The sequence below is a fragment of the Columba livia genome, assembly GCF_036013475.1.
Source record: "Columba livia isolate bColLiv1 breed racing homer chromosome W unlocalized genomic scaffold, bColLiv1.pat.W.v2 SUPER_W_unloc_7, whole genome shotgun sequence".
Classification (NCBI taxonomy): domain Eukaryota; kingdom Metazoa; phylum Chordata; class Aves; order Columbiformes; family Columbidae; genus Columba; species Columba livia.
Window position 1 is genome coordinate 17,079 of NW_027043002.1, and position 13,765 is coordinate 30,843.

Consider the following 13,765-nt stretch of genomic DNA (forward strand, 5'->3'; position numbering starts at 1 on the left):
TTCTGCCAATATCTCCTTAAATCCCCAATTTCCTCAAAGGGGTTTGCTTTGCTTAGATTTTTCCAGCCTATCGTTTCATTTTCCAGGCTACAATTTCGAGACCAATATCCATTAGGTGGACCTGGCCACCAAGTGCGAGGAATAGAGGTATTTGATGAATTTGCCCGTAACACTAATTTACAAGGGGTTCGTCCAACATATTCAGTAAAATCTAGTTTACCATCATCCCTTGATATGCATATCTGCCCTATTATTAAGTGGCTTAATACCCATCCTTCTGGTCTTTTTTTCTCAAGTTACATGAGTTCTGTTCCATACTAGTAATCCTTCTGGGCTTACACTCTCTCCTCTCCAAGGCCACTGTTCTGCCATTTGAGACCCCCCACATATCCAGCATGAGGTGACATTTAATTCCCAGGCTATCTTTTCCATAAGATCTATAAACAGGTTTTTCCCTACTGTTGGTAATTGTAATCCCTTGTCTTTTTCCTTATTTCTTCATACCAATCACTACTTTTCGGTACAAATTTCTGTTTCTCTTGCCTTCTTTTCAATTCCTGAGTGGCACTCTTAACTAACTCCTCCTTATACTGTTCTTGCACTCCCCCTCCATCTGAATAGCCCCACATACCAGCTTGTGTAAAACAGATATGCTGTTCTCCCCACCATTCTTCGCTATTCTTTTTCTGTCCTTCCAGTGGCGACTAGAATCCTCAACCTAGCTCTGGTTTCCTTATCTTCTGTTCTTAGACATTTATTACACAATCCTGTTGGTAAGTTCCCTTTGTGGATATGCTTATACCACAGTCCATTTACAACCTAAACATCGAATATAAAAAGGAATTACATATACAGCTTGGTTCAACACATTTAACTATTAAACCATTCTCAATTTCATTTATACTGGGCATTCACATTAATATTACTAATAGTAGTTACATCACCGATCCCTTGTCAATTTCAATTTCAATTCCCCTGGTTCTTGAGTTGCTTTCCAGGTTCTTTCTTCCATCAGTGGTCCTTTAACTCGAGAGACATGTGTCCATCCTTTCTCTGCAGTCCAAACAGCTGTTTGTGTAGTTAACAAAACAAGAAAAGGTCCCTCCCATCATAGGGTTGGAGTTTCTTCTTTCCAGGTTTTAATTAGTGTTGCCCCCATATCTACCAAAAATTCTACTTGTTTAGTTCTTTCGGGTTTCTTCTTACCAACGCGGTAAGCACCACCCAGGCTGGTCACCCAGAAGGACTAAAAGGTGATTGTGAAAAATATAGTTTACCAGGTTGCACCAGGGTTACCCTCCATGGTGTTTCACAGGCTTTCTTCAATCTAGAATGATGAATCCAGGCATTTTGTTCTTTAATATTGGTAGCAGTGAAGAATATCAGGAGGTCTTGAAACGGACCTTCCTATTACGGTTCCAAAGTTTTCTGCAAAAGACTTCACATATGCACAAATAAAATGTGGCCCTCTACCAGAGGATATAACAGCTGGAACTCCAAACCTTGGTGTTATTTCATGTATCTACTCACCTCCTAAACTTTTGCTGTCCTGGTAGGGAATGCTTCTGGCCAACCTGAAAAAGTATCAGTTAATACCGACAAATATCGGTATCCCCCTTTTCCTGGGAGTTCTGAAAACTCAATTTGCTATTGTGGCCCAGGCCCATTCCCCTTCCCCATTTGACCCATTTCTAGCTTGGGCATATTTTTGGGATTAGTCTGGAGGCAAAGATCACACTGCTGTCACCTGTTTTACAGTGATATACAAATTTCTAGCTCCTATTTCCCTAATCAAATGTTTGCATAGTGGTTCTACTCCCCAGAATCCTTTCTTATGTTCTTCCCTTACTAAAGGCCAAACTACATGAAAGGGGACAATAAGTTTTCCCTGAGGGGTGTGAACCCACCCTTCCTTATTATATGATTCCTCTTAATCTACGATGAGTTTCGATTCTCTTTAGTATACTCTGGCTTACCTTTTAAAGAGACCTGCCCGCCAAGGACTAGAGCACTTTCTGTTTTACCTTTTGCTTAGCCATTTGTTTTGCCTCTCTGTCCGCCAGCCTTTTCCGATTCCGAGCTCACTTTCTGGTGTGCCTTATTATGCATGATTGCCATTTTCTTAGGAAGTTGAACTGCTTCCAGTAGTTTCAATATCTCCTCCGCACGTTTGATATGTTTGCCTTGAGAGTTCAAAAGTCCCTTTTCTTTCCAAATTGCTCTGTGCACATGCACAACCCTCACGGTTAGCTGCTTCTGTCCATAAACCAGTTTTCAGCGTTTTCAATAGGAATGTCTTTTAGATTTGGTCAATTGGATTATGTTGCTTCGATGGTCTCCAGGCAGTCATGATGAACTGGTTCTCCAAAGTTACCCCTGAGGAAAGAAGCTGGGTTGACAATGTTAGTGACGATAATTTCTACACCACCTTGTTAGACACTGTGTGGGATACTAGCACAGTCATTTTCTGACCCATGGTAAATCTCCAGGCCTCCTGTATATTCAGTACCACTGCAGCAACTGCCCGCAAGCATCCAGGCCACCCCTTTGCAGTTGCGTCTAACTGTTCGGAGAAATAGGCCACTGCTCGTCAATATGGGCCAAGATTCTGTGCCAATATACCCAAGGCTATTCCCTGTTTCTCATGAAAGAATAGGGAAAATGGTTTACTCACATCTGGGAGTCCTAGAGCAGGGGCTGACATCAAAGCCTTTTTAAGTTCTTTAAAGGCTCGTGTGGCTTCCTTATTCCATTGCAGGTGTTTCTGGTCCATAGGGTCCAGGTCATGCACGTCTCCTTGGTTCTAGTAGCGATTAAAATGCCATCCACATATTGTAGCATCTGTCCCTCATCAGATGGGGCTTCCCAGGATTCAAAATCTTTAGCAAGCTGATTTCCAAATATTGTCGGGCTATTAGTGAATCTTTGTGGCAACACCGTCCATGTGAGCTGGGTTTTACATTTATTTTTAGGGTTCTCTCATTCAAATGCAAATATTGTCTGGCTAGCTTCATGGAGAGGGAGGCAAAAGAAAGCATCTTTTAAATCTAAAATGATAAACCAAGTCAAATTAGGTGTTAATACTGTCAGAAGGGTGTGTGGGTATGCTATCACTGGGTAGAGGTCCTCAGCTATTTTGTTTATAGCTCATAAGTCCTGAACCACCCAATATGACCCATCTGGCTTGCGGGCAGGCAACGTAGGGGTGTTATAACTGGACTCACATTCCTTTAATATCTCTATTTGCAGGAATTTCTCTATTACTGGCTGAATTCCTACTTCTGAACCTGGGTCAAAAGGTGTATATCTAAGGGGAAATCCAGGTGCTCTGTGCGCGTTACACACAACCAAGCAGCCCAGCAGGAACGGGCCTGGTGGCGACTGTCCCCCCACTTCATCCCCCGCGGGCGGCGAGCCCAGAGGAAAGGAGCTCCAGCTCCAGCAGCCGCCACTCTCCCCCCCTTTTTCCGCTGCTTTAGCAGGCACTCAGCTTTTTTACTTTTTTTTTTTCCTTCTCGCCACAGCTTATCGAGCGGGAGCTGCCGGGCCTTGAAATTTATGTTCAAACTTCACAGCATAGGCTTGGGCTCCTCTTGCCCTTTTTCTCTCTTCATTTAATTCCTGCGACTATAAACTTTATATGCAATTTCAGTTAGCTGAGCAATAGTTACATCCCTCAGCTCCTACCTTTTGTAATTTCTTACAGATGTCAATAAACAGCATATTAGGCATCAATCCCTTACATTAATTTTAGATCCAAATCAGTCTATCCACAGAACAACACTAACTGCAATACAGCTAACCCAGAATTTCACATTCAAATCACTTCCCCCACTAATTTACTCTCATGTGTACAGATGCATCTTAAGGGGGAGCAAGGTGGTACTTCAGTAATGGAACCGGTTCTCATTTTGTAATTATCTCCCCAAACAAATTCTTTTGGTACCAAATCTAAATATACTAACTAAAATACTGAGCTCAGACACACAAACCAAATACCAAGTTCAAATATGCGAACAGATCACAATTACACTTCTTCAAGACAATATCTCAATTTTAGCATTGCACCTTTGAACTGCTTACTGCTCAGCCAGGTGGAGGCACCGCTGGGTCTCCCTGACAAAACAGGTCAGTGCGCGCTGGAGCCCCATCGGCACCCACCCCCCCTGCCGCAGCAAGCTGGACCGGGCAAGGCTTTTATTAGTGTCTCATCTGGGGCACCACAGCTGCCATCCCCAAACCAGGACCCCCCATCCGGTGCGCATACAAAAGAGCCAAATCCAGCACACTGAGATGAGACACAGCCTATCACAGAGCCGTGCAAGTCCAGATGCCAGAACAAAGCCAGCATGCCAGAAAGAAAAGCAATGGCTGTCACACACAAAACCCCATCACCACGTTCACACAGTCAAGAGCCAAACTGCTCATCATCACAAAATGTACATTTTGGTTCAGTCTGTGATCTTACTATACCATACAACAGGCAAAGACTTACGAAACTGCAACACATTCAGATACCCACAAAGAAAAAAAAGCTAGTACTAAAAGGCATCTTGCAGACTGTTCTGCAAGTTTTTTTGTGATTCATTTGTTATCAGCTAATTCTCTCTCCGCTTGCTGAAGTTCAAACCATTCTGCTTGTAAATCTGTCTACAATAGTTTAATGATCTCTTGCTCAGTTTGCTTGTCTTTTGGGGCAGCTATCAATGCTGCTTCCAAAACAGCAGAAATCTCAAATCTGCTTTCTTTTGCCAAGTCCCTTATTTGCTCAGTTAAAATATCTGGAGACGACCAATGTCCAGAAGCCCAACTAAGACCCTCAGGACTCTGGCAAGCCTTATAATCTTTCAGCAAACTCAATATCAGGGAGCAGTCCAAGCCTGGCTTGACCCAGGATGCCATGACCTACTGCCAGAGAACACAGCACAGACTAATCCGTCCTCCTTTAGAGCCTCTGGCTCCTATCCCCCCCCCAAACCACTTCTCACAGAATATCCCACTTCTGACACCAAATAAACTGTCCCGTCCCAACAGATGGGATGAGGGATGAGTTAACTCTTTGTTTCTCCTTATCTCTTCAAGTTTTTCTAGTTTCTTTCTTATATCTCCCCAGGATTTTGTTACAAACTTGGGGGGTCCACTCCTTGAGTCCATTTATCCTTTGCTTTTTCCTTGGGTGAACTTCTCTTCATCCTAGAATTCTAGCATGATCCCCCCCAAGGGACTGTTGAGGCGTCCAAAACTCTAACATGAACCCCCCTCACCAAGGGACCGTCAGGGGAGGTACCTCCAGCAGGTCACTCGCCTTCGACCTCTTGTGGGAACCTCAAACCCACAAAACCTGGCTCACAACGTGGGGATTGAACCCACTACAACTAGCTTACAACGTGGGAATCGAACCCACTAGCTTACAACGTGGGGCTCAAACCCACAACAGAGAGAGAGAGTGCTTCACTTGCTTTGTCCCTTCAGTGGCCAAGCCCCTCGCGGGGTGTTGGAACCGCACTTAGAAGGACTCCGCACTCGCTTTGCAACCAGGTTGTGTCTCAGCCAACACCAGTCACACAATCACATTACCCAACCTGACAGTACTTACAGTCCATTTTTCCCATCAGGACCTACCTGACCCGGCGGTACTTACAGTCCACTTTTCCCGTCGGGACCTTCGTGCACTCTGGATTATGGGTAAACTGCAGTATTCAGGGGGAGTGAGCTCAATTCTTCTCAATTCTTTTGCTTATGCTTTAACTTTGAATAACGTTGGTAGCTCTCCGCACACCCGAGTCCAAGGGCCACTATTAAAGTGAGGCGCCTCCCTTGAACCTGAGGTAACACAGAGCTATCCAAGGTTATCACGTCGGGGTCACCAATTGAAATAAATAACTTACGCTTTTTCTATGGATAAACAACATTTAATCCAATTCCTTGTATTCCTTAAACGTGTTCATTAGAGCATAAGCAAAACAGCGCTGGGTGAGCGGGGGATTCGCTCCGCCCAACACGCACACCTTTAAACAAGAAGAAGTGTGCTTAAATACAGTAAGGTATTACATATTCATAATGACTCCAGGAATGCCTAATACATATTCATAACCTTTCCCCGCTTCTGATTAAAATGAGTCTCAGATAACCATTTCCATAAACCCTCCCCTGTTGCGCCTGCGCAGTGCCACTTGGTGAATTTGAGGAGGGGTCTTTGGGGGTCATTGGATGAAGGCTCCTTCAGCTTCATCACAGTGAACTTTTAACCTTTGGCTCATTATGTTGAATTGACTGGGACCCAAGCTGCCAAGTCAATTGAAACCAGACTGGCGCCCCCTCTTGCTGTAAATCTTCGTTATCTTGTCTCCTCAAGTTTACAGCTAGGTGCAATAAAACTTCTTATCTTGGCATTCGACGGGGTTCTGTTCTTCTTAACATAAAGCTCTAAACTAAGCATATATTGTGTGGCTAAGACTTAAATTGTTAGTTCATTAGTAGGTACCCATTATATGTTTAGTTAACCCTTAAAATGTTAGTTCCCTTCATAAACAAGTTTCATAACTTTTTACATGGAACTTATCCACCTTTTTCCAGGTACAGAGCCCATGCGTCATTTGGTTATATTTGTAAACATTAAACATTTTAGCATGAATCACAACTGCATTTTTCACACACATGTAAAACTTTAATAATTCCTTGCCAGATTCAGGCAAGTGTATACTTTTCCCGGAGTCAGGGACGGCTCTGGCATTGTTTTTGATGAGCCATGTGTATGCACACCATGGATCCCCACTGTTTTTATTTGCTGCACCTTTAATAATTACCTCGACTGATACTCGAACCTGTATTTAAGTCACTATTGGAGAGCTAAAACCTCGTCTTCCACCAGTTAATCTGCTGCACTTTCTTTACTGAATAAAAGTTTGTTTGGACCCTGTTGTCCATCTAAACTAACTTCGGGGTGCCTCCATGACATTTTTGGCGCAGCAGAGCAGAGTATCAGATATGGAGGAATTATTTAGAGGATTGAGTAATATCTCTGCAGTAACCTGGGGTCTTGCAGTAATGTGGATCGCGGTGTGTTTCAGTCTGGCCGTTTGCTTAAAGGTAGCACAGGATCTGTGTAAACTTAAGCTCCAAATGGAGGAAAACCTTTTGTGGCAAAGCACACGATCGGGTTTTTTAGAACAGACACTTGGCTTGTTAGAACAGAAATTTGAGCGGCAGAGTGAACGGCAAAGTGAAAGATTGGGTTTTTTGGAACAAAAACTTGAGTTTTTGTTATACAATGTGTAACTAACTTTGGGGTGCCTCCATGATACACGGTGTCCAGGCTTTTTGTTTTTCTCACTCTGCCCCACCAGGGCTGGGGAGTGAGCAAGAAGTTTGGAGGGGGACACAGCTGGGACAGCTGATCTGAACTGGCCAAAGGGATATTCCATTCCATATAATGTCATATTCAGCAATAAAAATGGAGGGAAGGGGTTTTTTGGGGGGAGGAAGGTGGTGTTAATTTTTTAATATAGATACCTAAATGCAACTTTGAGATTTACCTACAGTCATTTTTATCAACGCATTTTATACATAGTAGATAAATAGCCAACCATATCTGTTACCAAAATTTCATTTTTACAATGTTCTATTACTTGCATCCAAAGCTAGCCAGTTTCTGTAAAGAGTCTATTGGCAGCTTGATTACTTTAAAAACCTAATTTTTCAGGTTTAAAAATAAGATTCATGGTAGCCTTACATTACACACAAGACCAAGCAATATATCTTTCATAAAATGGTTTAATGGATGCATGCATGTCTGATACAGTAATAACAAATGTACTGAATTCTAATTATTCACTGTTGTAAACATTTTACAAAAGCATTGTGATTTACCTGGATGGATACAGAGTCCTTGATGGAAGAATTATTTAGTCTGAATCAGTGGCATGTAAATAATAAAGCTGACAAGATCCCTTCTGCATATTCTTTTGACATGATTCCAGCAAGAGAAACAGTGTGGTATAAAAAGTATACAGGCAAGATTGTTCTTACCATAACCATCAAACTATGGAAATTGTAAATACAAATTAAATTGGTTGAAACAAAGTCATAATAATTGTAACCAGTCAGAAATTACAGTAAGAAATATTATCCAGTTACATGTAGTTGTCAAAACAATGCATTACTTTCCTTGTCAGCTGATAATTCTTTTCCAACAACGCAGAAAAACTTTGGCAATTGCAGGCATTGAAAAGAATTTTCAAAGTTCAAGAGAGTTACAGCATTTTCTTTGCAGAAGGTAAACTGTACACCAAAACTCAGAGGCTGTAAAACTGGTTCCAAGTGGAAAAAAGTGCAAATATCCTACGCAGATAGTTTAAAAAGCTGCTGGTACAATCATTCACTAACAGAATCTTTGTTTTCTTTTTGCATAGTTCACACATCACCAGGAAAGTGACAGAGTGTGCTATTTTTGGCAAGAGCAAAAAAAGTGATACTTGTGTGAGTTGCCATGTTAGACATGCTGGATCCATGCAGAATTCAGGTAGAGGGCTGCTACCTGATGTTATTAGACAATGAATACTGATTTTGTTTTTGTTGAAGCAGTTCTGTAATAGCCAACAGCTTCTTAAGAACATGCTGTAAAAACAAAACAAAACAAAAAAAACGAGTATAACCCTACATTAGCAACTAGAAAAAACAAACCCCATCTTGCTTTAGTTTAAAATATATTTAACCCCCCCCAACTCCCCCTCCCCCAGCTCAAATTCCCTAGTCAATAAGACATTATTTCAAAAGGCAACTGTAAACCAGCAATATGAAATTTATCTGCACCTGTGGAGACCCATTACATCTTGCCAACTTAACCTGAGTTTCAAAATGAAAGAGAATTCTATCTGTGAAAGTGCAGAACTGGGCCAAGAAAAAAAAAGTCTGGTGGTAAAAAAAAAGGTGATATACAATTCACTTATGCACAGGTAGAACTACCCTCTTCTAACTTTCTGAAAACTTACTTATTAAACTAAACCAAATGCAACTGAACATACACATAAAACAGGCTGAGAAACTGCTAATGCGCTGTCAGGAGTTCAATAATTTTTTCATTATAATAGAACTATGTTCAACTTCAACGGGGTGATCCTGAACCATTAGGGCACTTACAGGAGGAAAAGGGGAAGAAAATTCAGGAGTTTTCTTTATGGAAACCCGTGAGGAGAAATTACTTCTCTGAAGTAGAAATATAAGCATATTGAGGAAACAGTACCACATCTGTAATCATTAAGTACTTCAGATACAGGCGTTGTGAAAGAAATTATATCCCTTATCTGTAAGCAACACATATTTAGTACTGAAAATTTCTACTGTCCTGTCTTGACAGTCTAGCCATCATTTTTGCTTTGTCAAGATTAGCAGTAGCTGTAAGTGAACTTGAACATGATTGATTTTTTTTCTCTCATATGCACTGAAGAGGCAAATTGTAGTAGTAATTAAACTGGATTAGTTTTGAACTGCTATAATGAAGCATTATCTAATTTTTAATTCTTTGAGATTTCTTCTGCCAAAGATGATTAAATACAAATACATTTTCACCTTTTGGAAAATCACCATAAGAGCTCCCAGTAACCTCCCCTTATTTAAAAAACATTACTGCCTTAAAATGCATTCTTTGAGTAACATCTGCTGCCAGGAGAAAGAAATATAGATTTATTGTCTACCTAGGTTTAAATAAAGGCCTTCAAAGAGTCAGAATATAGGAAGATCAGTCTTTAAACCATGAGAATAATAAGATTACAATAAGTTATTTTGAAACAATGAAGTTAAAAACTATTTTAAAAACTACCCCTTTGAAAATGAGTCATTAAATAGTTTAAACTGATACTTATGAAATTTAAGGAAGACCATCTCTAAACAAAAAGGCTTTCTATAGTACAACTTCCCATCCTCAAATCATTAGCATTACAAAGATAAAACTACTTATCTCCTGCACAGCACAGTATACTAGTCAAGCATACCAAAAAATATTACTGTGCAATAAGTAGAATTGCTGACTTGAAGTTCATCATAAATACTAGACCATAGGCAAGTATATTACTTTTGTATTACAGTATTTTGAGACAATGCATGAAATCACGTGTTTGGTTTTTTTCCTCTTAAAAAATAAGTGTTCATAAAAGCTATATATAAGTTTAATAGTTGGAACAGAACACTCATTTACAGTGTTTTCTAGTGAAGTTTGCAATGCTTGTTTACAAATGTAATAAATCAGGAAGTAAAAACGTAAGTAGTGATAGAAAGCTAAGGAAAATAAATTTAACTATTTAGTTTTCAATTAGAAGAACTAGATCCTAAAACTAGAGCCTGTCAGGAGACAGTAATTTCTTGGGTCTAGGCTTCCTCTAGAAACTATAAACTTCACCTGAAAACTGATAAAACAAACAAACAAACACAACAACAACCAAAACCAACCAACCAAAAACCCCAAACACAACAAAAAAAAGCAAACACCACAAACCAAAACAAAACATTAAAAAAAAAATCCAACCCACTGCTTTAAAACATCTTTGGTTTTGTTCTATAAATACTTAGTTCATAGTTTTGAGCTTGATTAACTGTACGACTAGCAATCTCCTGGTGAAATATACATATTATTTATCACTCATACTGCTGGACAAAAAAATTACAAAAGAACCACGGTATTAAGCAACAACTCAAGACATGCTATCTATACCTGTGATTTTTGTTAACCATTGTAGTTTACCTGCATTACACCTCGTTCATTACTGAGTGTCCGAAGTTCATCTGAATGTGCCACACACATCTCATGCAAGGCTGCCAGATAACGAGATAAGTCAGTTCTAGAGTGCTCTGTAGTGTCTGGAAGCTCAGGAACATTCTTTAACAAAAATTATGAGAGCAGACTTAGAATGGTGAGTAGCCAGGCATATAAGAAATTAAATTACGGTTCTATAGACCTGCCAACAACTGTTTGATACTACAAACAAATACTGCAATGTTTTTCTTCACAATTAAGCCTTCTGTCCATGTTATCTAATACAAATTATATATTTCCTCCTCTCCACAAGCATCTATTTTATGAAGACATTTTAATTATGCTTACACATTTTACAAATAGACAGCAATTCCTATTCCTACTAGGAGGGTTCTACTAAAAGGTTTGATGTTGCTGTGCTACCTCTGAGCTGGCCAGAAAGATACTGAGAATAGAGATTCATATTATATCCTTCCCTCAAATGAGGGGGATCCATGCATTAAGTGGTTATTTTTGTTTGTTTTGTTTTTCTTGTTCTTTCTTTTCTGCTACTTCTTAAATCAAACAATAGCAGCAGCAAAAATGGACACCAAAAAAACCCCAAACTATCAAGACAGTAAATCCACTGATAAAATATAAAATACTGTCATTAAAACAGTAGATTAATCTTTTTTTTTTAAACCAAACAGTTTTCTGGGTCCTCATGCATACTCTACCATTTAAAGAAAAAAAAAAAAGTATATCATAATATGCAGAAGTTGACATTTAACCAGAAAAAGGTGACATATGGCAATCCACTTGAAAAATACACTTCAAAACACTCATTTCTATAGATTATAAAAATAGTCTGAGAGGTCTTCTGAGTAACTTTCAATGGATCAGTTCAGGATGCTAGGCACATTCCTTTCATCTTCATTTTTGAAACAAATTATTGATTTAAACATACACATATATACATACGTGAGCTCCTAATTCTTGTCATAGCTATCATAAACAAAACAGTAACAGTTTTAAATTGAACGACAATTATTATTTTATTTTTAACTCTAATATCTACAATTCATGCAGTGAGATATTTGGCAATGTGTAACTAAAACTGAACATAATATATTTAAAACTTTAATTTTTTCAATCTCAGGTCAAAACCATATGACAAATTACACATCAGAATCTTTTGTTTTAAAATATATTAAAAAAAAAAAATTGGTATTTTTGACCAAAAGCCCTAATCCATGGGGAGAAACTCAAATAGATCTCATGTCTACAGTAGTACTAAATAAACAAAATTTTTCTAAGAGGACATTTGATTGTTATTTTTCTGTGCAACAGACCAGCAATCTGCAGTTCCGAAACATGCATAAGGAAAATTTTTCAGTAACAAGCATTCAAAATTGTGTGGAAGCTGATGCATTTTTGAGCTAGTTAACAAGAACTTAAAGAATTTTAATTTACAATGTTGCTATACAAGTTCCAGTTAATCTTTTTTTTAAACCACTTACCCCAAGTTCATCTAAGAACATGATCATGCGATGTTTGTTACTCTTGATGAATGGATTTACCCCCTCCATATATGGCTCCTAGTAATATTTAAAAACATTTATTAGAATAAATCAATACTAATTTAATAGTCATACCCAAAGTGAACAAATTGTAAACAGAGACCAATGACACTGTAAAACACAAATATGTCATCTGGAGTGATTTTATTTTTTCAAGGGAATTTGTAATGAATGGAGTACAACCAGTCAGAAGATCAGTGGCGCAGGGTCTAGTTGAAGGCCTGTAGCTAGCAGTGTTCTCCAGGGTGTCAGTACTGGGTCCAGTTTTGTTCAACCTATTCATCAATGACCTGGATGAAGGGACAGTGTGTACCCTCAGCAAGTTTGCTGATGATACAAAACTGGAAGGAGTGGCTGATACACTAGAAGGCTGTGCTGCCATTCAGCGGGATCTTGACAGGCTGGAGGACTGGGCAGAGAAGAACCTAATGAAATTCAGAAAAGGCAAGTGTAGGGGCCTGCACCTGGGGAGAAATAACCCCATGCACCAGTACAGGTTAGGGGTTCACCTGCTGGAAAGCAGCTCTGCAAAGAAGGACCTGGGAGTCCTGGAGGACAACAGGTTGACCATGAGCCAGCAATGTGCCCTTGTGGCCAAGAAGGTCAATGGTATCCTGAGGTGCATTAAGAAGAGTGTGGCCAGCAGGTCGAGGGAGGTTATCCTCCCCCTCTACTCTGCCCTAGTGAGGCCACCTCTGGAGTACTGTGCCCAGTTCTGGGCTCCCCAGTTCAAGAAAGACAAGGAACTACTGGAGAGAATCCAGCAAAGGGCTACCAAGATGATTAAGGGACTGGAGCATTTTTCTTATGAGGAAAGGCTGAGAGAACTGGGTCTGTTTAGCCTAGAGAAGATTGAGAGGGAATCTTATCAGTGCTTATAAATTTCTTTAAGGTGGGTGTCAAGAAGATGGGGCCAGACTCTTCAGTGGTACTAAATGACAGGATAAGGGGCAATGGGCACAAACTGAAACACAGGAAGTTCCATCTAAATATGAGAAACTTCTTCACACAGAGCACTGGAACAGGCTGCCCATAGAGATTGTAGAGTCTCCTTCTCTGGAGATATTAAAAACCTGCCTGGACACATTCCTGTGCAACCTGCTCTAGGTATACCTTCCTTAGCAGGGGTGTTGGACTAGATGATCTCCAGAGGCCCCTTCCAACTCCAACCATTATGTGATTACAATTTTGGTATTCCAGATGGATTCTGAAATTGTTTATGTATGCAACGTGACATGAAATTTTACATTTCTGAAATATTGAAGATGGATGACTTTTTTTCATTGCAGTTATACAATGGAGAAAACACTTTCAGAGGTAACATCAGGACATAAGTGCCTTCCTTCTTGTTCTTTCGTTAATGCTTACATTGCAAGTTGTGAGTGTCAGAGAAATGGCTTTATAATAGTAGCCTGACCTCGCTTTCTTTCATTATGCTTAAGGCAATAAATATTTTATT

General features: G+C 39.7%; 1 protein-coding gene across 5 annotated transcripts in view; it reads right to left on the reverse strand.

The window, feature by feature from the left end:
* Window positions 1-7,755: 7,755 nt before the first annotated feature.
* The window catches only part of LOC135577534 (ras GTPase-activating protein 1), a 103,885-nt gene continuing 97,875 nt past the window's right edge, over window positions 7,756-13,765 (reverse strand). For 2 of the 5 annotated variants that reach the window (XM_065047666.1, XM_065047671.1), the window contains exons 23-25: window positions 12,247-12,324; window positions 10,736-10,870; window positions 7,756-8,616 (exon numbers count right to left, since the gene is read on the reverse strand). In XM_065047666.1, coding sequence (XP_064903738.1) covers window positions 8,533-8,616; window positions 10,736-10,870; window positions 12,247-12,324 — 297 coding nt within the window. In that variant the 3' untranslated portion in view covers window positions 7,756-8,532. Of the gene's footprint in view, window positions 8,617-10,735; window positions 10,871-12,246; window positions 12,325-13,765 lie in introns of those variants that run through there. The other 3 variants (XM_065047667.1, XR_010469312.1, XR_010469313.1) reach the window with 3 other exon arrangements.